Source organism: Prinia subflava, chromosome 19, assembly GCF_021018805.1.
Source record: "Prinia subflava isolate CZ2003 ecotype Zambia chromosome 19, Cam_Psub_1.2, whole genome shotgun sequence".
NCBI lineage: Eukaryota > Metazoa > Chordata > Aves > Passeriformes > Cisticolidae > Prinia > Prinia subflava.
Window position 1 is genome coordinate 12385789 of NC_086265.1, and position 24728 is coordinate 12410516.

Genomic DNA, 24728 nt, shown 5'->3' on the forward strand with positions numbered 1-24728 from the left:
ATGAGCAACATCCCTTTTCCAACCTGTTTTTAGATGTCTTTTTTTAATCTCTGAAGCAAAGCAGGGACCACCAGGATAGAAGGATGAGCTGTCCAGAGCTTTCCAAAGCAGGGTCAGAGCACCATTGTCTAGGATAAAACAACAAAAACCCCAGCATATGTTAGGAATGGTGAGCTCCAACAAAGAGATCCTTGTTTTAATCCCTCTGGTTGGTTTTTCCTCATCCATCAGCCAGCTGCTCTGGGATAATCATTCCTTGAGCAGTGAGATGGGGCTGGGGGCGCTGTGTGGCGCCTCCCAGGGCTGTCGCCACTCCTGCAGATGCTTCTGACAGGGATTTCCAGCAGGGCCCTCCAGTCTCCAGAGCCTCTGCAGAGAGGCTGGTCCCTGTCAGCCTTCCCGTGCTGGGGTTCCGGCTCCAAGGCCCGGAGCCGCTGTGTGGAACTGAGGAAATGAGCCCACTGAAGTGGGAAATGGGATTTCTGTGCTGCCTCTCTCCTCGTCAGTGACCAGCAGTGGAAATGTCCCTTCTTGGCAAGGAAGGATTAATCAGAGCTGCTGGGTGTCAGCAGAATTCCCCGGCAGTCTCTTGGCAGCAGCAAACCTCCAGTGCAGAACCACGACGGCACCAAATCCTGATGCCAAAGGGTTAATGGAAAGGGCAAACCCGGGTCCCTGGAGCGCTGCTCCCAGCTCCATGTAGGAATTGAGGAGGTCAGGGCTCACAGGTTTTGAGGGGGGCTGCAGAAGGTAATTAATGACTCTGAGCAGTAACGAGGTGCATGTGCCGGTGTGGCTCTGCCAGTGCCGGGAATGCCGTGCGTGCCCACCTGTGCATGGAGCCCTGCCTGCCCACCCTGGGCTTTGCATGCTCCTCCTTGGCTCAGTTTCCTGGATGCAGGAGTGTGGGACTGCTGGAGTGGCTGTGGGGGCAGTGGGAGGGTGGCAGCGACCGAGAGCTTTGATATTTCCATGTTTAAACCTTTCTGAGCAGAGCCTGGGAGCAGAGTTCAGCACTGCCACATCCCTCCTGTGAGCCAGGGCTGGATCAGCTGCGTGAGCAGGGCCAGACCCCCCATTCCCAGTGTTCCCCACATTGCCCCCAGCCTGGCTCCCATGGTGGCTCTGCTTCAGCCCCTCAGCCCTGTGCCCCAGCGAGGCATTGGCACAGGGCTGCAGCTCCTCTGCAGCACATCCAGCCTGGCAGTGCCCAAGGCCAGGCTGGACAGGGCTTGGAGCAGCCTGGCACAGTGGGAGGTGTTCCTGCCTGTGGCAGGGGTGGCACTGGGTGGGCTTTAATGTCCCTTCCCACCCAAACCATTCCATGGTGAATAGCAGAGAGCTCTCTGTGCGGCAAGAGGGCACAGCCTGTCAGCCTGGCTGTGGGCAGTGCTGAACAGAGATCTGTAGTAACCTGCAATTCCACACTGGCCCTGGCTCTATGCTCCTTCCTGTGCCCATTCCCTGGATCCGTACCACATCCATAGGTGGGAGGAGCACAGACATTGGGGCAGTCCCTGCCCATGCCCTGGCCTGTAGGCATCCCTCCCACGGGATGGGAGATATCTCCCCCATCCAAGCACTGGCAATATCTCATTTTACAGCTCAGGTAACTTTGTCAAACTCCTTCTGATCTTTTCCTTTTCTCCTCTGTTCCTGATGCAAGGAATTGTGGCAACGTGTTCTGCTCCAGTTGCTGTAACCAGAAGGTGCCCGTTCCCAGCCAGCAGCTCTTCGAGCCCAGCAGAGTCTGCAAATCCTGCTACAGCAGCCTCCATCCCGGCAGCTCCAGCCTGGACCTCGAACTGGACAAGCCCATCACTGCCACGTCCAACTGAATCCTGGCCTGGGAGCGGCAGGGAGCGGCCGAGCCGATCCTTCCCCACAGACACGCGGCTCCGGGGCGAGGCTGCGCGTGGAGCGGGGGCGTGGGCGCTGCTCGGCGGGACAGAGCCCGAGGATCCAGTGCCGCTGGACCGTGGGATTCTCCTTGTCCAGCTCTTCCCCCTTTCCTGCCTGTCCTGTCTGTGTGTCCGTGTCCCCGCGCGTGCGTGTGTGTACATATAATAATATATCTGTTGTTTGCGGGAGGGTCGTGGAGGTGGGGAGGGAGCTGGTGCAGAGCCAGGGTCCCTGTGGGTATTTATCTGTCCCACTGCGGAACTGCTGCGGGCCCAGGGCTGGGGAGCAGAGGGAGCCGGGCCGGCCAGAGTGCAGAGCCTGAACAGAGCCTGAACCTCCAGTGCTTTCAATCACTCCTGTTATTCCAAACCCGAAATCGCTGTTTGGGAACCTGTTGCTGCTAGAAGAGGTGGGAATCTCCTTCCCCAGAGACCTTTTCCCTCTGTTCTCACAGTGGGCTTGGCTGCCCGAGGGGGTCTCAGTCAGGTTCCTGGAGGTCTGAGCCCTGGCAGTGGGAACACCTGGAATGCACGTGCTGTTGGTGAGAGCCGAGCCAGGCGTCACACTGGGCCTTGCCAGGGGCCTGACCATGCAATTCTTGATTGAATCCAGCTAGGGCAGGAGCAGATCTCTGCCTTGTCCTCGCCCCATCCCTGTGAGATTCCCTCTGGGAGCAGAGCATTGCCATGCTCAGGTCCTGGCTGGTCACTCGCACTTTACTGGACGATCCAAACTGACGAAGGCGGCCGGGACCCACCGGCATCGCCGGGCCCGGCCTGTGCAGATTGTGCTGGTGCTGGGCACCCTCCTGGGATGCTCCTCCTTTCCCAGGCTGTGCTCAGTGTACTCCAGATAGAAAAAAGCTGCCTGAGGAGCTTAAAACAATCCAAAATACATTACGGATTCCCCTTCCTCCTTTTGTCCCAATCAACTCACCTCACTGAAGGGTGAAACTCCCAAATATCCGTTTGTAACTGATAGGTGCTCATCCCATTCCCTTCCCATAGATCCTGCTTAGTGCAATCTGGCAAGGAGGAAGAGTAGATCCTGCTCACAGTGCATTCCCTAGGCAAAATCCCAAATTCCCTATGGTATTCCCATGAATCCTGCTGGAGTATTTGAGATCTCTTGATAAAACAGCTCAAAATCTGAGAAACGTTGGGAAAGGAGCATTTCACATTTCCCATTTCCCTTCCCCAGAATGTCACAATCACATCATCCAAAGGGAGGGTCATGTGGAGAAACCATCTGGCAGAGCTCAGGGGGTCTGAGGTGGTTGGACTGTGCTCTTCCCACCCTGCCACGATCCGTGTGCTGGAGTGAATGTCCAGGAAGGAGGAGGCTGCGTCCTTGTGGGAAAGGGGTCTGGGAAGGGACGGAGCATCTTGGGATCTCCCTGGCACAGGTTGAGAGAGAGACACTGAGTGAAGGATGGGGTTTCCAGCCAAGGCACGTTGAGGATCTGTTCTGACCCAGCGGTGGGGCTGGGAGAGGCACAGGCGCTGCTGTTCCGTGTGGAGAGGGCTGAGGGAGCGTCCGGCTCTTCCTGGGGTGCCGAGGGGGAGGTGGCAGGGCCGGGGTGGGGGGACACCCTGACCTTGTGTGGCTTCGTGGTGCAGAATCAGCCAGAGCCTCCTCAGTGCCAAGAGGGTCTGCTCCGGGCTGGGGCTGGGATGTACAGTGTGAATAAAAGCTTGCAGCTCTTTAGGCTTTTTGGATCGATGAAGCACTTTTTTTATTAATATTATTTTTCTTTGTATGTAAAGGAGGAAACCGTCTCTCCGTAGCTGTGTACAGAAATAACCCTTCTCTCCACAAGAGAGTAAAGTGCTCCTATATTTTTCATTTTTGTCAAAAGCGAGAAGTAAATACTTTAGAATTGTTAAATATATAAATAAAAGTGAATAAAGTTTAGACTTTTGCATGGGAGCATTTGCTAACACACTTTCTAATTTTTTATTTTTCTTCCCTGTCCCTCGGAGGGGACATGTTGGACCCTCAGCAGGAACACCAAGGCCTTGGAAAAGGAGGCAGCAGCTGCTGCCCTTGGTTTTCTGTTCCACGCTGTGTCTTCCCAAAGAACAACAAACTGTCACACCTAAGCTTAAGAGAAGAAAGTAAATCTTAGGCTTGGTTTTCCTGGTGCAGGAGTCCCAGGAAGGGGGAAGCACACAACGCACCCACCCTGCCAGGCTCTGTTGGCACAGTCAGCACAGTTTTTGCAGGATGGAGAAAGGTGCCAGAGTCTCAGCTCCCTCCATACCGTGTTTTTCTTTTTCCCCTTGACCAACCGTCCCATTTCAGTCTGATTATTTACCCAAATGAAGGAACAGCCCCAATCTCCAGCGAATTCCCCCTGCTTTCAGTGGGGTTTGGCAGTGCCTGCTCCATTCCCACTTGCACCTGCCTTACCCTGATGCTGGATGGTGGAGCTGTGGCTCTTCAGGAACAAACCAAACTCACTCAGGTTTAAGATATCTTTTTCCCAGAAGGTGGAAGACTCAATTGATTTTTGTCCTGCACAAGGATTATTCCCATTTTCCAAGCACTGCCTGCTCATCCTGGCTGTGCACAGTCCTGTCCCCTCAGGCCCCACACCATCATTCGTTTCTTCTATTACGTATTTGAGGATTTGCCCTGAATTGTCAGGGGTCAGGGATGTGGGGCCAGACGTGTCATCACAATCCCTCTGTGATTTGATGGTGTCCATTAAATCAAATTAAACCAGGTTGGGGTAGAGCCGCTGATGGCATCTGGAGCTGAAAAGAAGCAGGAGTCACATTCGGTGGTGTAAGAACCATGCAAAGTGTTTCAGTTACACCTCACAATGGGATTTCCTAGGGCTCCTCTCATACTTGAGTTTCTTCTTGAGTGCTCTCGCAGGAGCTCATGGTCCTGCTCCAGGCACAGCGCTGCCGGGAAGGTTTTGCTCTGGGAAATGCCGAGTGTGGGTCTCTGCCCCGGCAGGGGGATCGTAGAAGTTCTGCGCTTCTCCAAGGTGCAGACGGGCTCCTGCCAGGGGCAGCAGTTCTGCCAGAGGAGGACACGGCTGAAGGTGTCCCAGCTCATTTCCCTATGATCAATTCTTCCTGAAGAGCCTCCTTCCCTCCTTGTCTCAGCTCCCGGACAGCCCATGAGCCTGTCAGGACAGCAGCGTTGCTGTCGCGATAGGCGGCTTCAGTGCTGCCCCCGGGGCTGTGGGACAACCTCCCGAGCCGGGATCTCGCACAGCGTTGGGAATCGCTGGGAACGGAGGCCCCTCTGGTCCCTGCTGCGACAGCAACACGGCCCCTCCTCCCCGGCAGGGAGAGCGGAGGCGGCCCCGGGCTCACGGGGCGGGAGGGATCGAACCCCACAGGGCTCCGTTCTCAGCTGGGCACGGCTGAGGGGGGCGGGGCGGGGTCGGAACCAGCGGCTCTGCTGGGGAGGAAGGGCAGGGAGGTGTTCGGAGGTGTTTGGGAGCTGCTCCACTGCTGGGAAAGGCTGCAGGGGTGGGATGGAGCCTGCCCTGGCAGAGGTTTGGAGGTGTTGGGAGGCTGCAAAGGGCGATAACCACGCGCAGGTTCAGGGCCTATTGAACAGAGGGGTCCTGGAATAATCCAGGATGAGCTTTGGAGTCAGCACTGAGCAAAGGGCAGCTCTGCCCGGTGCAGGCCTGGCCCAGGTGTTCCCAGTCCCTGGAGCTGTCCATCCCTTCCCACAGTGCAGCTGCCAGGACTCCCATTGGTGCAATTTGGGATTTCAGCTCACTGTTCTTTGGACTTTGACATTTTATAAATGCTGCTAAAGTCTGACTTTATTATTTAACAAATCTGGGGTTTAAACTGATTTCCCACAGCTCTGTCACAAAATGATTTTTAGACCTTGCAGTGGCAGCAGGTGATGGGTTTGATTGTCCTCTTTTTGGGTGGGATTTATATTAAAATGACATCTGAAGTCTCAATTACTTACTTGAAGCACATGAAATATTTGAAACCATGCCAAGCTGAGGGCAGAGCTGTTCAGCAGCACTGGAAGTGTCAGACCCTCACATGTGTGTAACAGCCTTTATTCTGCTCACAGTGGATATTTAGATCTTAATAAATTTGTCATTTTCCTACACAGTGATGAATTCATAGCCCCTTGTTCTCTGTGTTGGTGCATCTGCAGAGCTCCCAGTTTGAGGGGCTTATTTTAGGCAAATTACAGCTCAGATATGAGGAAAAATTAATCCTGGTGTTCAGAAATGTAAAATAGGCTGGGAAGAGGGAAAGCCTGGATTGGCAGCAGCTGGAGATGAGCCCTTAAGGAGAGCAGGGAATCCCAGGTGCTGATCAGCTCTGCAAACATTTCCAGCACATGGACTTCCCCTCCTGGGTCACATCCATCTCCTGCTGTTGGACCCATGGGCACATCTGGGGGTGGATGTTCTGCCATCGTTACTCAGAGCCCCGCGTTGCTCCCTCACTTTCCCCTTCTCCTGAGCTTTACAGGGCACAGCAGCTCCTGTGCCATGACCCCGGTGAGATCTTTGACACCAAACTGCAGGGACAGTCCTGGTGCCAGGACACAGGGAATGGCTTCCCACTGCCAGAGAGGGCAGAGATGGATGGGACATTGGGCAGGAATTGTTCCCTGGGAGGGTGGGCAGGCCCTGGCACAGGGTGCCCAGAGCAGCCCCTGGATCCCTGGCAGTGTCCAAGGCCAGGCTGGACAGGGCTTGGAGCAGCTTGGGACAGTGGGAGGTGTCCCTGGCCATGGCAGGGTGGGACTGGCTGAGCTTTAAGGTCCCTTCCATCCCAACCCATTCCATAATTCCATGGTTCTATGATCTAGGAGATTTTCCAGACCCAAATGCCTTTATTCCCTGCAATGCACAGACAACAGAAGCCCTTTGCTGCTGGGGCTGGTTCGTGGCATTTGGGCAAATTCAGGGAAGCTCTGCTTGGCTCAGCCTGTGATCCCTGAGCCCATGGAGCCTCCCTTGCTGTGTCCTGCTGGGATTACTCCACTCTGCTGCTCCGCAGAGCCACCCATCTTTGAAACTCTGGACAAGTCCAATCGCAGCAAACAGCTCCTTCCCACTCTTCCCACTCAGTGTCTGGCTGCTGTAGCACTTCCCAGATATAAATTCCAGCAGTCTTCAGTCTATTCCTGCTTTCCTTCTTCTATTAGCAACTCCTTAATTAAAAACTTGTAGCCAGCAGGGCAATACCAAGCAAGTCGGCCGATGGGCTGAGGGGAAGGAAGAGCCCATAGCCAGTGCTTAGGTGGAGATTTACTGGATTGCAGTCCAAAATTTATGTAGCATTTATGTCAGGATGGACTGCAGCATCATTAGGACACGTGTATAGGGAATTTGTGAACTTTCCAGAGGCCAGAGAGAATAAAAATCCTTTTTTCTTCAGAAAGCAGCAGTTCCTGAGGAGGTCAGTGTTCATGGCCAGTGGGTGGAAAGGGCTGCCCCTGGAGCAAACCCCATCCAGGGGTGGAAGTCTGTGGTCAGCACTGGAAAGCAGGAAGGAGAACAGGGGAAAATGGTGGGATTCTGTATTTAATCAGCTTCAGATAACTTTCAAGAGCTGCTGCTTCCTGCTCTTGTCTGGATTTTGTCACTGGGTCTTTGCCCAAAGCACTTTGACAACGTTCCAGCACCTTGGAGTGTCTGCTTTAGGAAACCTCAAAGCCATGGATTTCAGCCCAGAGAAGTAGAGGTCACTCCTAAAGGATTTGGTCTGGCCCCTTGTGGAACGGGACATTCCACCACACCTGGAATTTGCAGGTACCTGAGGATATGAGGATTTCTTTGGGATTGCAACCCACCTTGTGTCCATGCTGGGGCTGCGGGAGCTCAGAGCCGGCTGCTCCCGAACACCAGGGCGCTGTCCTGGAGCGCCGCCCCGCGCCCGTAGCTGCCCCTTCCCGACTCCACGGCCACCGGACACAGCTCCTGGCTGCACCACCTGGATGGAGAGAGGGATGGGCTGTGCCAGCCCTGCCACACGCACGGGGCTGGTGCCAACCTGAGCCGTGCCCAGGTGGGATCCCGCCCATCAGTGCGGGAATGGAGGTGGCCCGGGCACGGAAAAGCCCCGGGCTGAGCGCAGCCGCTGCTTGTTCCCAGCTGTGCTCGTGGGTCTGGCCATGGCCAGGGGCTGGATCCCTCCGGAGGCAGAGCAAAGCCTCTGGCACTGTCCATGGAATCATCCAGAACACTGAGGGTGGGCAGGGCTGTGCCTACCTCAGGGCAGCACAGACGTCTGTGGAGGAAGCGTCAGGCCGAGCCGCATGTTCCATTAAAAGAGCTCCTGTGGAGGGTAGGAGGTGTCAGCATTCCCAGGCTCCTGCCAGAACAGCCCAGGGCTTGGGAAAAAAGGATGGTGGTGACTCCTCAGCAGTGCTTGAAGGCTGAGCTGCTCCACCATGAGGAGCGGGGACTGAGCTTTAGAGCTCCACCCTTGACCCCGGTGTGAATCAGGATTCTGTGGCTGATTCCCAGCCCTTTCCTGGTCTGAAATCCATCAGCACAGGAAGGACCTGGAGCTGCTGGAGAGAGTCTACAGGAGGCCATGGAGATGCTCCAAGGGCTGGAGCCCCTCTGCTCTGGAGCCAGGCTGGGAGAGCTGGAGGTGCTCACCTGGAGAGGAGAAGGCTCCAGGGAGAGCTCAGAGCCCCTGCCAGGGCCTAAAGGGGCTCCAGGAGAGCTGGAGAGGGACTGGGGACAAGGGATGGAGGGACAGGACACAGGGAATGGCTTCCCATTGCCAGGGGGCAGGGATGGATGGGATATTGGGCAGGAATTGTTCCCTGGGAGGGTGGGCAGGCACTGGCACAGGGTGCCCAGAGCAGCTGTGGCTGCCCCTGGATCCCTGGCAGTGTCCAAGGCCAGGCTGGACAGGGCTTGGAGCAGCCTGGGACAGTGGGAGGTGTCCCTGCCCATGGCAGGGTGGGACTGGCTGGGCTTTGAGGTCCCTTCCCACCCAGCCCATTCCATGGTTCTGTGATTCCTGTCGTTGCCCTGCCTGTGTAGATCCGTGCCAGGCTGTAGGAGAAGTCCCTGGCTGCCAGCTCCATGGTCAGTGCCTGCTCTGAACCAGTGGCTGCCATGAACTGTCGGAGGCTCCCGATGGCTTCCCGTGTCCTCTGCACAGCCGGGGACAGTTCCTCAGTGGCTGAAGCCAGCTCCAGCTTTTTCTGCAGAGAGAACAAGCACAGGAAAAATTCCAGTCTATTTGCCTTGTGCCAGGGAAGGGGCTGCTGGGACCCTGGGCACACCCAGCTGCTGACAAGCTCATTTCCAGGTGGCTGCTGCTGGCACAGGGAAGGGGATGTGCCCAAAAGGAAGCTCCCAGCCGTGCCTTGGGGATGGAGAATTCCCTGTGACCAGAGCCAGCATGTTGCTGTTCCCATTCTGGCTTCCCAGCTGCACGTGGGGACCAGCTCTCATCCCCAATTCTCTCTAACTCTATACCTGTACCAGGGTCTAATTCTCCCAGGGTTATATTATTACTTGCACAAATATGCTCAAGCTGTGTCCAGGCAGGAAAATTCACATTTAAAGGAGCTTTCCTCTGCAAATTGTGTCAGTGGGAAAGGCCCCAGGACAAGAGGAAATGGCTTTAAGCTCCACTGGGAGAGGTTCAAGTGGAAGATTAGAGAAAATTTCTTCACTGAAAGGGTGGTCAGGGTGGCACAGCTGCCCAGGGCAGTGCTGGGTTCCCCATCTCTGGAGGGATTTAACAGCCATGTGGATGTGGCACTTGGGGGCATGGGTCAGTGGTGGCCTTGGCAGTGCTGGGGAATGGCTGGACTTGATCCCAGAGGGGTTTTCCAATCTAAAGGATTCGGTGATTCTGGTGAAGATTGGGCATTTAACTGCACCAACAGCACTGCCTGGAAACTGCCCTGGTTGAGCCAAGCTTCTGTGCTGCCACATCCCAAATCCCTTGTGAGAGCACCAGGGATCTTTGCCGAGAGAGTCTGGAATTGCTGTTCTTTGGGCACAGCATTTCCACGCCATTCCTCTGTGTCTCCTGTAATTCTCTGTTAGGAGGGATGGGACAGTGCCTGTGTTTGGGGCTGGCCCTGCCTCGTGGGCTGTGGTCCCATCTTTCCTCTCTCAAACCCCTTTCTCTGCCTCAGAACTGAGGGATCAGCTTGGAGAGCATCCCCAAAGGCTGGATGTGAGCAGCACAGCGTGGTGGGAGGCGCTGCTCATTAATTAGCTCCATCAATAACCTGCAGACAAGAATGAAGCCTGTGAGCAGCAGCTACACAGATGGAATTCTTTATGTTTCTGAGGCTTTCAGTGCTGAGGTGATCCCGCAGCTCCTCTTGCTGGACCAGAAAATCCACCTGGGCTGGGTTGTGCCCAGGTTTGTTCTGTGTTCTCCAGCTGTTCAGACCCCAAACTTCCACACTTCCACACTTTCCCAGTGCTGCTGTTCCAGGCTCCAGGGGCAGAAACACCCCCAGCATGTGCTGGTCAAATACAAGAACAACTCTAGAGCCAACATAAAGCCCATAAACCTCCAAGCCCATGGAATACTAACGAGGTGTTCTAAAGTAGCTCAGAAGTTGTTGCTGATGAGGATCACAGATCCCTAAGGCATCACTTCCCACAGTTTGGGTGTCCCCAAGCACGGGGACATGTGTTGCTTGTGGCTGGGACACGGACATGCTGCCACAGCTGGAAGGTTTGAACACCTGGAAAATTGGATCACGAATGTAAAAGCATCATTTATCCTTAAGGGATAAAAAAGACCTTGTATTTTCTTTGCTCACCAATAATTAACTTCTGGGGTTTTTTTCCAATTGCACTTACTCCTTTCCCAGCCAGAAGCCCTGGATCTCCTGGAAGGTTTTTCCATGCTCTCTCTGCACTTGGGATGGAGAGGCTGGGAGCTGCTCCAGGGCAATGCTTGAGGCACGAGCAGCTCCTGGTCTTTCCTGGTTGCTGTGCTCCAGCTCTGGGAGGAGGCACACACAGCATCACTTCCCCACCACCCCTTACTGCCTGAAATGAGCAGCAAAGGAGCCTCAGAGCTCCAATAATTCTGATTCCCTCTGTTTTCATGGAGGAATTTTAAAATGCTGCTCGTTTGTTTGCTCTTGCTGGCTCCCAAGCAATGTGGTCAGAGTGGTTTTTACTTACAAGATTAATCATAAGTATCTAAAAATACAGTGACAGGAGGAACATCCCAAACAGAGCTAAAAGCACAATTTTGTGTCAATGCTTGGAGCAAACACGTGGCCCCACATCAATAACCTCAATTTGTTTCCTGCTGCCTGAAAACTGGGGTAGTGGTCTGAACACACTGTCATGTCTGAGATTGCAGGGCTGATTTACAGCCTGAGTTATAGCCTGAATTACAGCCCTACACAGAAATTCTTGAGGCAAGAGATGATTCTGAGCCCTGCACGGCACGTGCGGGGCTGGTGCTGAGACACTGTCCGGGGATGTGCCCAAATTTCACCTGAAGTGACTCAAATGCAATAATCAACCAACTGCCCAGGGCTATTTTAGAGGCATTTTTCAGACTGTAATTGAATTTGAAAGTACACCCAGGGCTCTGGCTCAAAATTCCAGCTAATAAAATTTTAGTACAACATGAACTGACTGGCCCTGTGCAGTATCCACCTGAAATTCTCACTACAGCAGAGCTGGAAGTCAGGATGTGTCCTGGACTGATCCCAAACCATGCGCAGGATGGGAGAGGGGATTCTGCGCCTCTGCCCTGCTCAGGTGAGACCCCACCTGCCGAACTGCCCCAGCCCTGGGGCCCAGCACAGGAGGGGCCTGGAGCTGCTGGAGTCAGCCCAGAGGAGGCCACAGAGATGCTCCAAGGGCTGGAGCCCCTCTGCTCTGGAGCCAGGCTGGGAGAGCTGGGGGTGCTCACCTGGAGAACAGAAGGCTCCAGGGAGAGCTCAGAGCCCCTGCCAGGGCCCAAAGGGGCTCCAGGAGACAGGAGAGGGACTGGGGACAAGGGATGGAGGGACAGGACACAGGGAATGGCTTCCCACTGCCAGAGGGCAGAGATGGATGGGATACTGGGCAGGAATTGTTCCCTGTGAAGGTGGGCAGGCACTGGCACAGGGTGCCCAGAGCAGCTGTGGCTGCCCCTGGATCCCTGGCAGTGTCCAAGGCCAGGCTGGGCAGGGCTTGGAGCAGCCTGGGACAGTGGAAGGTGGCAGGGGTGGGATGAGAGTTAGTTTTAGGTCCCTCCCAACCCAAACCATTCCATGATTCCATCCCTGTCTCACACTCTTCTCTCCAGGGTTTCCAGACTCATAACCTCTAGACAAGGTGGTTTGTCACAAACTCACCTGTGTATTAAAAACCCTAAAAATTCAGCTTCTCATAGTCACATTGTGCAAGGATGGGGAAGTTCTCTGTATTTCCCTTTTCCTGAAGATAATCACAACCCTTGGTTCCTGCTCCTGATCACAGCCCCAGCAGCACTGGGCATCTCACCTGCAGCTGACAGAAGATAAAAACAAAACCTGGGGCTACCCTTGACATGACCTTCAGAGAACCAAGTGCTGTACAGGTACTAATGCTGTTTTCTGCAAAGCCTCTGACAATGGGCACAAGTCCTGCACACTGAGAACCTTGGTGGACAAACATAAAGTAAATTGTACTTGGTTTGTGTGCATCAATAAAAAGGAAATGGATCAGAGCAGTAAAAACCCCTTTATGATGGGTTAAATTATTTCCTCACTAGACAGAATTGGGAGGCATGTTTCAAAATGAGCCAGACTCCCAGACTGAAAGAATTTGGACACCTGGAGCTCAGAAAGATGTTGTTTATCACCTGTGAGTGAAAACCTGATTCTGGTATAGAAACTCAAGCACATTCCTGCAGAACTCTGCAGACAGAAATCCCTCCCAGGCTGCCTTTCCAGCAACTGGCTGCCCGAGGCATAAAGGAAAAGCTTAAATTGGCCAGGTCTGATGTGTTCTGTCCAGAACTGAAGCATCCACAGTGCTGAGCCTGAGCCAGCCCCTCTCCCTCCCATGCAGCAGCCTCAGTGTGACATGGACAGTAAAGGCAGTGGCGTTACTGGAATTCGGAGACCTTGAAGCTGGCACTCATCCCCCTCCAGCCTCACCCACAGCGTGATTGATGGGAGCACTGAGGAGCTCGTTAATTAATGAACCTCTGGACTCGTGTTACTGCTCTGCAGGCCCTGCTCTGCAGGGCTGTGCTCCCTAATGCTTCCCTGACTATCCAGCTGTTGAGCAGCTGGAGGGGCCCTCCCAGCTGCACCAGGGAGGTGCTCCAGGGTGCAGCACAGCACCCTTGTGGGGTGTTTGTTTATAAAAGTGTTCAGTGCAAGACTGTGGAGGCTGCTTCTTTCCAAATTATTTTAGAGCCTGCTTACAGCTCCTTTCCTTCTCCACCCATTACCTGCTGTGTCAGCCAAAGCAGCTGTTTGCCAACAGCTGGATTTGCCCCCAGCAGATGTGCTCAGACTTGCTCCTGAGCAGATCTGGCTTCTTTTTTGATGGCCAGATTGTTTGAGGCATTTCTCCCTTCCCAAAAGTTGTCTGAGAGGATGGCAAGGGGCCCCTCACCCCTGGAGAGGTGCTGTGTACAGAGCACAGCTGAACTGGGGGTGAGATGGGACACAAGGTGCCAACTGCAGCCACTGTGAGAACTACTCAGGCCCTGGAAAGCTCTGTCCAGTCCCCAGTGCTGCAGGAGAGCAGTGCCCCAGACCCTTCCCTTCTCACGAGGTCTGGGTGGGTAGGTGAAGACTGCACACACCAAATCCAGCACTCCAGGTGCTCAGGAGTCCCTTGATGTGCCTAGGCTAACGAGATCTGGATTGCTGTGTCTGGATTAAAGTCATCTCTGAGACAACACCCTCTGATCCTGCCTCCCTTTTTGGGATGCACCAAGCCAGGTGCTCCTTCACCTTCATGAAACTCTGAGCTGCTTTGAACTCCTGTCACCTGAGCAGCTTTAAAAGCAGAGCCAGAGAACAGCAAATCCAAAGAGGCAGAAATGGAATTTCTTTGGCTCTTTCCATCTTTTCAGGGAATAAAAATAGAAAGTCATCATGCAGTAGATAGCCCTAGTGAGGTTCAATATTCAGCAGTCCTGTGGTGATTTTCCAGTTAAGAAACAAAACCACAAAATTATTTTGGATTCAGGAAGGTGAGTCACGTTAAAAATACACTTATTTTGGTACCTATCTTGAGGAACTCAGACAGTGCCAAGCTCCCCACTGCTGAGCTGAAAGTATCTGCACACAAGGATCCCAGGATGAACACTGCCTGTATCCTGCTTTTGGAAGAGCTATTTAAGGAGCAGAATTGTAAGACACAATTCCAATTGCTGGAATACTTGCCTAAAGCTTTCAGTTTGGGCCCATTCCCTGCCAGTCTCAGCCAGGAGCACAAACCCCAAGGAAGGCTCTGCCGAGGTGTGACTCAGGCTGAGCAGGGCTGCAGCTACGGGCTCACCTGCACGGTGGACAGGAACACAGGCATCACCTGCCCCTGGCTCTTGGCGAGGGACCGCAGCACATCCAAGGACAGGATATTTGTTGTTCCCTCCCATATGGACAGCACCTGTGGAGAAGAGGAGACTGTGGAAGAGCATGAGGGAGCCTTTGCAGTGGCTGCAGCCAAGAAGGGGAGTGTGAGGGAGGAAAGACACAGGGCAGAAGTAAGGGATACCAAGGATCTCTCCAGAGATGTCTCACGACAAGTGGAAGGGAGCAATGGAGCCCAGCTCCATTGCTGTGCTCGGGAACAGCCTCAGCATCAGGAACACATCCTGCCCCTCCTGGGGGGTGACTGGGCTCAGCAGGAAGGCAGTGAGGGAAGAGCTGCCACACCTGGAGTGAGCCTGGGAGGGCTGTGTTCTCCCTTGAGGGTGCCTCTAGCAGGGAACCCGAGTGCTGTGCAGGGGGCTTGGTGACACACAGCACCTTCCCCTGCCCTCCTCTCACCAGAGTATCCCGGAGTATGACTGGCAAGCCTGTGTCCTCCATGTAACCTTGGCCCCCAAAACTCTCCATCGCCTCGACAGCCACGGCAGAAGCCTGCAAGATGCAGAGAGCTGGCATGATCCACAGTGCCTGAGGGGAAAATCCAGCCTCCCACACCACACAGCAGCTCCTGCTGGGATGGGCTGACTGGGTCCTGCTCATCTCCTGAGGCAGGTTGGTCATTACCTGCAGGAGGAGCAGATGGGAATGAAGCCTGAGTGACACTGAGAGAGGACCTGCAGGAGCAGCAGCCTCCAGAGCAGGAACTGCTGCAGGTCCTGCAGGTATCCCCTGCTGTCACTGCTGTGTCACTCCTCTTCCCAGCTCTGTGGCTGCCAACATTCCACACTCTGGGCTAATCAATCTGTGCCATACCTGCTTCCCTGTGTACAGTTTGGCCACGGGGATGAGCAGCCTCAGCAGCAGCTGCTCCTGCTCACTCGCCAGGTTGGTTTCAGCCAGGCCCAGCAGGCGAACGATCTCCATAAGCAGCAGAAATGCCCCTCTCACCTGCACCTGTGAGCAGAGGACAGGGAACTCAGTGGCAGGGAGCTTGGACTGCTGACTCCAGGGCTCCATGCATGAGGTTGCCTCCAGGGTAAAATGCCACCCCTGCCTGCTCAGACCCACGGCTTCAGAGACCTCTGAGCAGTCACGGCACAAAGCATGGAATATTAAAGGTTCTCTGCCACTCTTAGACACTGTGATGCAGTAAAGGGGCAATGCATTTCATCAGGCCTACTTGAGCCTTAACAAAGCTCCTAAAAGGCATCCAGGCCCCAAATCTACATCCTTTCAAAAGGTAAGGGATGTGAGATGATGGTCAACCTCTGAGCACCAGGAGCTGCAAGGTCTGTGAGATCTCTTCCTGAGCAGCTTACTTCCCTGGCACATTTTGATTTGGGAAGCATCAGGGTACAGAGCTTTGTGTTATGGAACGGTGTAGGATCTGCCCTTCCTTTCAGACAGGTAGTTCTGGCCACAGAATGCTGGAGCCTGAAGTCATGTTTGGCAGATGTTGACCACCTTCCCACACCTTGCAAGAGAATTTTTAAATACTGTTTACAGCCCATCTCCTGGTGCAGGAGCTCCCAGGCAAGTTGCATGAGTCCATACCAGCCTTGGACAAGAGCCAAGTGACTGGGGTGCCAGGCCTGGATTCTGAGGCAAACACCCAACTTCAGAGGTCATGGCTTGTCATAGTAAGGGCACTCCTTTCTCTCAGGGAAACTCCCAGCAGAGGAGTGCTCTGCTCCAGCAGAGCAGTTAGGTCTGTAATCAGATCAAATCCTACTAGAGTAAAACAATTCCCTTGCTGCATCCACCTTGCTGTAGCAGGAATGACCTCCTAAATCTGAGTGCAGGCAGGCTGGCTGTGCTCACTAACAGCACAGGATCTCTGCCCTCTTTCCTTCCCAGCAGGTCCAGCCTGGCTCCCAAAAGCCTCACCTCCATCCGGGCTATGGTCTGCATGTGCAGGGGATGGTCCTTGAGGAGCTTCCCGAAGGCCACGCGCTTGCGGGCATAGTCCCTGCTCAGGCTGACCATCCTGGAGGGAACACGCACAGGAACAGTTACACCAGAGACTTTCCACTTCAGAGCATTCCCTTCCTGTTCCCTCCACCATGAGAGCCCTGCTGAGCTGTACCACACCTGCACAGGCCACCCTCCTCCAGCACTGCTGGCTCCAGGCCTGTCCCACAAAGGGGACACTCGGCTGCAATGCCAAGCACTGCAAGGTCCCCCTGTCCTGGGCAGCTGCTCCCTCAGCCCTGGGGGCATCCATCTGCCTTCACCTTCTCATGGAAGCCACTGCACCAATGACGTTGTGAATCCGAGTGATGTTCAGCATGTTGGAGATGGCGGCCACCCCACGGCCCTCTGCAGAGATCTGCAAGGAACAAGGGCTGCCATGAGCCCTTCACACGCCTTGGATGGGGATGGACATGGGAATGAAAATGGAGTCAACAGACCCATGGACACGTGCTGCCCACTCTGTCCCTGTCTGCCCTCAGACTTTCTTGCTTTAAAATACATTGGTCTCATTTTAGCCAAGTCTGTGGGGTGATGTGGTTGCCCCATCCCAGGAAGTGTCCCAGCCAGGTTAGATGGGACTTGGAGCAACCTGGTCTGGTGGAAGTTGTCCCTACCCATGGCAAGGGGTGAAATGAGATGAGCTTTAAGGTCCCTTCCAACCCAACCTATCCTGGGATTCTGTTTCTGTGACCAGAGCAGTAGCTTTTGGAGACTGTGTCAGCATGATCAGCTCTGGTCCCTGCTGCTTGTTCCTACCTGCACACTACACAAACTGTCCCTCAGCTGGCTCAGGAACCAGGATTAGAGAAATGACCAGCCTAAAATAACTTTTTTTTTTTGGTCTTCTCTCACATCTTTTCCTGACCTCTTCTCAGCTCTGCCTTACATAGAGCTCCACCAGTGATTTTTTCTGTGATGTGGACAGCCAAGCCACAGAGGTAGAAGAGAGGAACTTTTTCAGTTGGGATCTCTGCTTGAAAGCCCCAGGAGTGAATGCTATGCCAGGGCAGCCCAGTCCCCAGGGCAGGGGAACTCTTACACACCAGCTCTGCTCTGGCTCCTTGCAGCCACAGCTCTGCTGTTGCCATCTGCCTTGTGCCCAGCTTGTCCTTCAGCCTTTGCACCTGGATGCTGTTCAGCTTCCCCTCCTCATCCCGAACCCTCAGGAAGAACAGGGACAGGCCTCTGGAGCCCTGGGTGCACTGCAAGGCACACAGAGAGGATTATGCAACAAGGAAGAAAAAGAATGCCCCTGCTCCTTCCCCTTGTTCCCCATGCAACAGAAGAGTTTTACCTGTCCTTCAGCATCTGCTATCCTGGCCAGGGTTAACGTCACATCAGAATCAGCTGCTGATGTGAACCACTTAAATCCATACAGACGGTAGGTGCCATCCGGCTGCTTCCTGGCCACAGTCTCGGTGCCGTTTGCTGAAAAAGAGGAGAACATTTCCTGGTCTTATGGGAACTTCTGTGTCAATCAATGCTGATTTTACAATGCAAGCAGCAGCTCCTTTAAGGCGCTTCTTGCTTCTCCATGAAGATAGAGCATGGGTTAGCTGTTAATCCCTTTCATTGACCCTTGATAAGAAATGCAGTGTGTATAATCCAGTGCCTCCAGTTCTTTAGGAGTTACCACAGCCAAGAACACCAAGGGCTCTGTGTGGACAAGAGGACAGAGATTGGGTCTTTTGTTGGTTAAAAAGCAGAGCTGTGCAGGGGATTTGGATGATTTGTGCTGAAGTCCTAAGCCAGCTCCCTGGCTTTTTAGGCTCCCCAGATCCTTGGTGTTCAGTTCTCAGTGCCACATCTGTTCCCACCCCAGAGCACGTACCAACATCTGAGCCACCCCTTCGCTCGGTCATCCACTGGCCAGAGGTCCAGAACTTCTTGGGGTCACGGGATGTCAGATGGTCAAAAGCGTTTTTCAGAGATCCAGGAATACCCAGTGACTGTTTGAGGGGAGGGAAAATACACTGAGATGGGCATAACACAATAGTTGACATTATACAGTTGCCTTAACTGGTGTGTGCAGGGCTCAGACAGGCCAGTCTGGAAGGCAGGTGGGCGTCCTGCACTGCAGAGCATCTGCAGGTGCTGCTGAGAGCCTGTGAGCCAGCCCAGCTCCCACCAGCTGCTGCAGCACTGTGCAGACAGAAGGTGAAGATCTGTGTTACAACACAGAGTGCTGAACATCTCTATACCTCTGGATTTCTGGAGAGATGTCTCAAGCAGCCCCTGTGCCAGGTTCATGTATGCTGGATGTCACCAGCACCAAGAGAGCTGCAGGGAAGAGGGAACTGCCTCGTGCTGCTTTAAGTTTTGGTGAATTAAAATGCCCAGGGTTGGCTACCTAAGGGATGTTTTCCTCTGAATCCTATGTGGCCACTGAGGCAATGCAAAGGGGGTCACTAAGATGCAGAGCCAAACATTCCAATTGGTAAAGTCTTAATGGTTTGGTGAATTTACATCGGGTATGGACCTGGCCTATTATCTCCACACAAAAATGGGAAAACAAATTATTTTGTAGTAAAAACATATCATAGGATCATATAAATACAGAATGGTTTGGGTTGCAAGGAGTCTTAAAGCTCACCCACTCTCACCCCCTGCCATGGGCAGAGACACTTTCTGCTTTACCAGGTTGCTCCAAGCCCTGTCCAACCTGGCCTTGGACACTTCCACTTGGGACACCTTCCCAGCTACCTGCAGTGCCACAGGTGCCATGTGCAGAAAGGCCTTATTGAACACAGTGCTGTCAGTGAATGTAAAAGCTGGTGTGGGCACAGAGGCTTTGTCCCTAACGGAGAAAGGCAGTGGGAGACAGAGCTGAGTCACAGAGCAAGGAAGGGCCGTGCCCAGAACCAGATGGATCAGTGCTCCTCCATCCTTGCCGGGGCTGCTGCTTCTAACCAGAAGTGCCAGGACGTGCCCTCAGGGACCAGCCCAGCTCATACCTCAATGACTTTAGCTGCCCCATCAGTCATGGCCAGTGGACAGCTGAAACCTCCAGAGGAGCTTGAGAACAAGTACAGTTTGACAGCCTGGTACAGGCGGCTGGGAGAGGGAGAGACAGGGAAAACAGACGGGTTACACAGCAGTGCAACAGCAGGAGGATAAAACATCTCAACTGGGAAGAGAGGAAAAATTACAGCCAGAACGGGTGAGGATCAGACCACTCATTTCTGAGAGGGAAAACTGTTCCAGCCAAGAAGAAGGAAGAGGAGCTGCAGAGTTTCTCAGTCCCAGTGGGACAGCCAGCACCAGGCCAGCTTGTGCAGTTTTTAACAATAAGAAATGTGGGTCTGTCTCCATGGTCTGGAATACAAAAAGCCTGCTAATGAATTCCCACATCTTTAGTTGCATTACAACTAACACACACAAAGCTGGAGTGGTGCAGGGAACTGCCAGGCCCCACATTTAGAAAGGTGACATCAAAGAATATTTTGATCAAGTGTGGGCCATTAGTTATGGCTTATCACTGGTGAGATGGAACATTGCAGTGGACAGATAGAGCTGCTGAGGACAGTGGGAGGTGTGCTGGTGTCCGTGCAGCATCTGCTACTGGTTACACAACCAGCTCAGTCCTGCAAAACACTGAATAAATCTTGCTAAGAATAATCAGGAAGGCACTGAGTCATTCCCAGTTTCCCCCAGTTACCTCCAGTTGGAGTATCTTTTCTCATAGGCCTCAGCAATCAGCCCTTCTTCTGCTGAAATCTCCTTCATCCTCCTCCACGCCGAGCAGGTGTGGATGTGATCCACACGCCGCCCCCAGGCATCGTACTGCTGGAACACGGGGGGGTTCAGCTCACATTCCCAGCTCAGAGGTTGGATCTGGGTCAGCAGGCGGTTTCCAAACCTCTCCAGGTCCCGATGCACCTCCTCCAGGACCTGTGGAGAAACAAGGAGAGCCCTTCAGCACATCCCAGCCTCAGTCTCAGCAGGAAGGGCAGGGGATTGACAATACTGTCCTGCAGCGCCAGTGGTCTCTTGCCACTTGGCCCTTCCATGCATTCCATAACACAGCACGACAGCTCCCTCAGCCTCTGCTGGCTCAGCTGAGCTCCACTGACACTTTTTCTCTTTTTTCACTCAAAATCATTTTTTCAAGTTACTTCTGGCAGCATGTCTGGATTTCACAAAAGACAGAAGCACTTTAGTGTCAAGGCTGAGAATGACACAGATGCACACGAGCAGGGGGGTTGGACGAGACGGTCTCCAGAGGTCCCTCAGCCTCTCTGTGATTTACTGCTGGAGAAGAATGCCAGGGGAAAGGCTGCCAAAAATGGAATGCCTTCATCTGTACAGGAAACTTCCACTGGGCTCAGCAGCTACCTGCCTGTCAGATTAGAAAAGGAGGGATGGAGCAGCCTTTTCAGCTTCAGCCTGTCATACAACATGTCTAGGTTCAAATTTCCACCCTGCACCCAGCTCCCTGAAGGATTCATGTGCCCTCGTTTCTGCTGGGCTTGGCTCACCTGGGTGGATATGTCCGCAGTTAATGGAGGGAAACCAGCACTCACAGAGGAGTGATTCCTTCCAATCCCCTCAGATCCCTATTCCAGGGTGACAGCAATTGCCTTTTGCAAATTCTCTTCCATGTGTATGAGCAAAGCCAAATGAAGTTATCAGATTTAAATAACCGGAATACTGGATGATTAAAATCAGGCAAGGAGGACTCAACCTCCAGTCCTGTTGGACCTCATTGGCCTAAACATATCCAAGACTGTGTTGGGGGTCAAAGAAGGACCTGATTTGCTTCCATGAGAGGAATATTCTTTGCTGTTCTCTGCCTCTCAGGAGATGCTCATTCTCTCCTCAATAACATAATGAAGGAGGTGAACGCCATAATTGTTGCACCCAAAATTGTGCAGTTATAAAGCCTATTAATTTCTTGCTGATAAAATACAAACATGGCTTTTTCCTTTCGCTGCCTGTCCCTGTATTGACCTTCCACTCGTCTACATCCTGTGTGATCGATTCCATCCTCCCTCTGCCATTCCACGTGTGCGATGAGGATCAAACACACATTGTCCAGGTGCCACTCTGGAAGTCTCCATCCTCAGAGCAGCCAGTTTTCCTTCAGCTGAACAGTCAAAGAGTGTTAAAAATCACAAAACAAGCCAAAACCATGCACGAGATCCTGTCAGCTGCTCCAGCTCAATGCCACACTCATATTTGCCATGGGTGTGCACCTCCAATCTTTGTCACAGCTTGACAACAATTTGAAGGTTGTTTTCGAGGCATAACCCAGGAATCCAAAGTTCATGGACTTTGCTGAAGCACAAGAATCTTTGAACTGTTGACCTGGTGGTTTTTTATGGGCAGAAGAACATGAATCTAGCAAGTAGATCTCTTGGTCTGAGTTCATAAAAGGAAGTCATACAACAATCCCTTCACCATCATCCATATTTCCTAAAGCCCCCTAACTGCCTCACTGGGAGCTCATCCCTGACCACGCACAGCCTGTCAAAGCACTGAATTACCAAAAAAAAGGTGTTTATTTCCACAGTGAAAGAACAAAATCAAAACTCCTACATTTGTGACTGCTGAATGTCACACACAGCAGCCTCAGTGCTCCAAAGAATGGACATTGGGATGTGGGGAGGACAAAGTCATTTGGGTCAGTGCTGAGGCTGCCGGGTGGTCTCATTCACCCTAATCTCTCCTTTGATGTCCTAAGCACGAAGATATGACAAATGTGTAAATTAATGCACATTAGGAGTGCAAATAGATATCCTTTCTATTAAAGGAGGTATTTTCAGGGCAGCAAAGCCTGTTCACAGATCACAAAGATCCCTGTTCACAACACCACCCAGAAAATGCAGGTGCTTAATTCTGTCTTCTCCTTAAATCACTTTCAAAAAGAGAAAGAAAATTTTTGCTCCATTTCAAGAAAATTTCTGTGTTTGACATGGAATAGCACAGCAGGAATCAGCCTCCAGCTTCGGTGAGACACCCAAAGCGTCAGGGGTTGCTGCTGCCCTGGAGTGGAAGGTGTTCTCATGGAGAGCAGCTGTCAGTGCTGCAGGCAGCAGCCTGAGCTCCCCTTTCCAGCAGTGAGGCAACACTGCCCCGCTGGGACCGAGTGCAGAAACAAGAGATGCTGCTCCTGGTTCTCTGGGAGATTTTGGAGCTGCTCTTTTCAGTTTGGGCAAGGAGTGGAAGCAGCCTTGTACTGATTCTTTTATTCTCTGATCATGCTGAACCCTGAATCATGCTTCTTCCAAAGGTGCAGATTAGGAGCAGGATCTTCATGGTTACCCAAAGGCATCATCCTTTCCTGTCTTCTCTTCTGCCAAGAAGGCCACAGTGATGCCTTGGAAGGCCTCATTCCTCTCTTTTGGGATGCCTGTGACAAGCTCCCAGCAGTGGCACCACACCCTTCCCACGCTGTGTCTCCAGGCCTCACAGACCTGGACAGCAAGTAGGGGAAGTGGGAGCCTCACTGAAAGCCAGGTCCCCTCCCTTCTGCTCACCTGGTGGCTTTAGAAGTCATGGCATTGCTTCTGCTGGAATAAATCATGGAGAGAGGTCATGCTCTGCCCACTGAAAACTGCTCCCTGAAAAATGGGAAGCACTTGTGGCCCTTGGGGTGATGGGAGAGGCTAGAGAGCTGAGCCACCTCCTCCCAGAGGTTCCTTAGGACTAGAGCTCTCAGCATAGACATCCAGAGCTTGGGGCCTCACCCTCCCATCTACACCACTGACATCCATCCAGAGCCTTTCCTGGCTGAAAAATGAACCAGAAATGCCATCAGCCTGTGCTGAGAACAAGCAACCCCAAGAGGCCTTTCCACTCTCTTGAGCACTTGGCTGAGAGCAGCCCCAATCCTTAGGAATTTTCCTTAAAACCCCTCTTTCCCCAGGAAGAGAGATGGAAGAACAAAGCAGAGTTTGGAAGCATCTTAGTTTGATTTCTCTCTCAGAAATTCCTTTCTTTACATGACCAAACAACAAATGCCCTCCCTGACAACCCCAAACAGCATTGCAACGCCCAGCACAGTCCCAGGAGCCCACTGAGCCACTTTCTGTGCGTGTCTTGGTAGTGTTTATCACCCCTGCCCTCAAACACAACAAGTTTTAAGGAATGCTGATAATTTCCCTCCAGTTAAACTCTCAAAGGCACAAAAAGGCTCAGACAAACATTCAATTCAGAGTCTGAAGCAGTGACTCGGCAGAGTCGTGGTGGGTACATACAGAAACACAAACAGACCTTGGGAGGAAGGTGTGTTTTCAAGTAACTCCGAAGCAAAGTGTCTTCCAAGTAGGGGTTCCCAGTCTCAGGCTGCTCTTGGAAGAGGGTCTCCGTTTCTCTCCTTGCAAGGTGCATTTCCAGATCTTCTAACCCTTGTTTTTCCTTCATGCTGGCCTGTTTCTCCTGCCCCACGGTCCTGTTGATTCCTTTAATACTCAGCATTTGGCACCCGTCCCAAGGCACAAAGTGACCTGATTGCCACTGCTTGCAGGTGGCACTGGACCTCCACCAGGGCAAGTGACAGGCAAACACGATCCAGCAAAGCCCTGGGGGTCACGCCTACAGCTCTCACCTGCAGACCCTTCCTCGCCCGACAGCAGCACCAGTCCTGGTTTGTTTGAGTGTTGTCAAGTTGTTCTTGAAAAATCAATGAGGTCTTGTCTCCTCCCTCAGGGAGGAGCTTTCCAGCAGCTGTTGTTAACTGAACTAGGGAAAAGGTCTTTGGAAAGAGATCAGAAAACGGCCTGGAAAAACACAAGTACTCGAGAAACACTGTGTTCTCCCCTATCAGCTACAATCATCATAACTGGACAGACTGGCATTTCCAGAGCTGGGGTACTGGGAAGGGAGGGGTGTGCTCTCACCAGCATCCCCCTGAATTGTTTGGAGTAGAGATGAAAAGGAAAAAAAAATGTTTCCTTATCTGAAGGATAACAAATTGCCTGGAGATGGGAAGAATTAGTTTAGCCAGATTATTCTGTAAATAAGATACTAGTGAAATAGAGAACCCATTCTCCTTGCCTAGGTTATGACACTGGCTCCAAAATGCTCTGCTCCTTGTGAAGTCCCTGATGCCTTTGAGTTGGGATGATACCAAGTCCCCCAGAAAAGTACCAGAGCATTCTAAGAATGTGGATTTGAGTAACTTAAAACTGCACCTCCTTTGGGGTTATATGTTGCTAATAAACCTAGTATTTTACTATAAAGCGATTTTAAACAGGTACGATACCGCAGTACTGTCCCCTTTTGCAGGACCTTGACCTGCCCGAATTCCTGGGACAGCAGGGATAGGGACAGGAACAGATACAGAAGCAAGGACAGAGACACGGACA

At 52.8% G+C, this 24728-nt stretch overlaps 2 protein-coding genes across 9 annotated transcripts in view; one reads left to right on the forward strand and one right to left on the reverse strand.

Moving 5' to 3' along the window:
- The window catches only part of MTMR3 (myotubularin related protein 3), a 75681-nt gene extending 71850 nt beyond the window's left edge, over positions 1-3831 (forward strand). For all 6 annotated transcript variants that reach the window (XM_063416046.1, XM_063416044.1, XM_063416049.1 and 3 more), the window contains one exon: positions 1667-3831. In XM_063416046.1, coding sequence (XP_063272116.1) covers positions 1667-1838 — 172 coding nt within the window. In that variant the 3' untranslated portion in view covers positions 1839-3831. The remainder of the gene's footprint in view (positions 1-1666) is intronic.
- On the reverse strand, positions 2109-24039 carry LOC134560255 (acyl-CoA dehydrogenase family member 11-like). 3 transcript variants are annotated; one of them, XM_063416056.1, is made up of 16 exons: positions 23969-24039; positions 23635-23812; positions 20078-20310; positions 19374-19473; positions 18251-18368; positions 17714-17847; positions 17463-17621; positions 16680-16774; positions 16333-16432; positions 15259-15399; positions 14845-14937; positions 14354-14461; positions 8904-9075; positions 8123-8189; positions 7705-7844; positions 2109-7389 (listed from the first exon to the last, which is right to left on the reverse strand). In XM_063416056.1, exons 2-15 carry the CDS (start codon positions 23782-23784, stop codon positions 7733-7735), a joined length of 1782 nt encoding a protein of 593 aa, XP_063272126.1. In that variant the 5' UTR covers positions 23785-23812; positions 23969-24039; the 3' UTR covers positions 2109-7389; positions 7705-7732. The 3 variants fall into 3 exon arrangements, with proteins under 3 accessions (XP_063272126.1, XP_063272125.1, XP_063272124.1); XM_063416055.1 differs by having other exon boundaries at positions 2109-7116; positions 23635-24023; XM_063416054.1 differs by having other exon boundaries at positions 23635-24022.
- Positions 24040-24728: the final 689 nt, after the last annotated feature.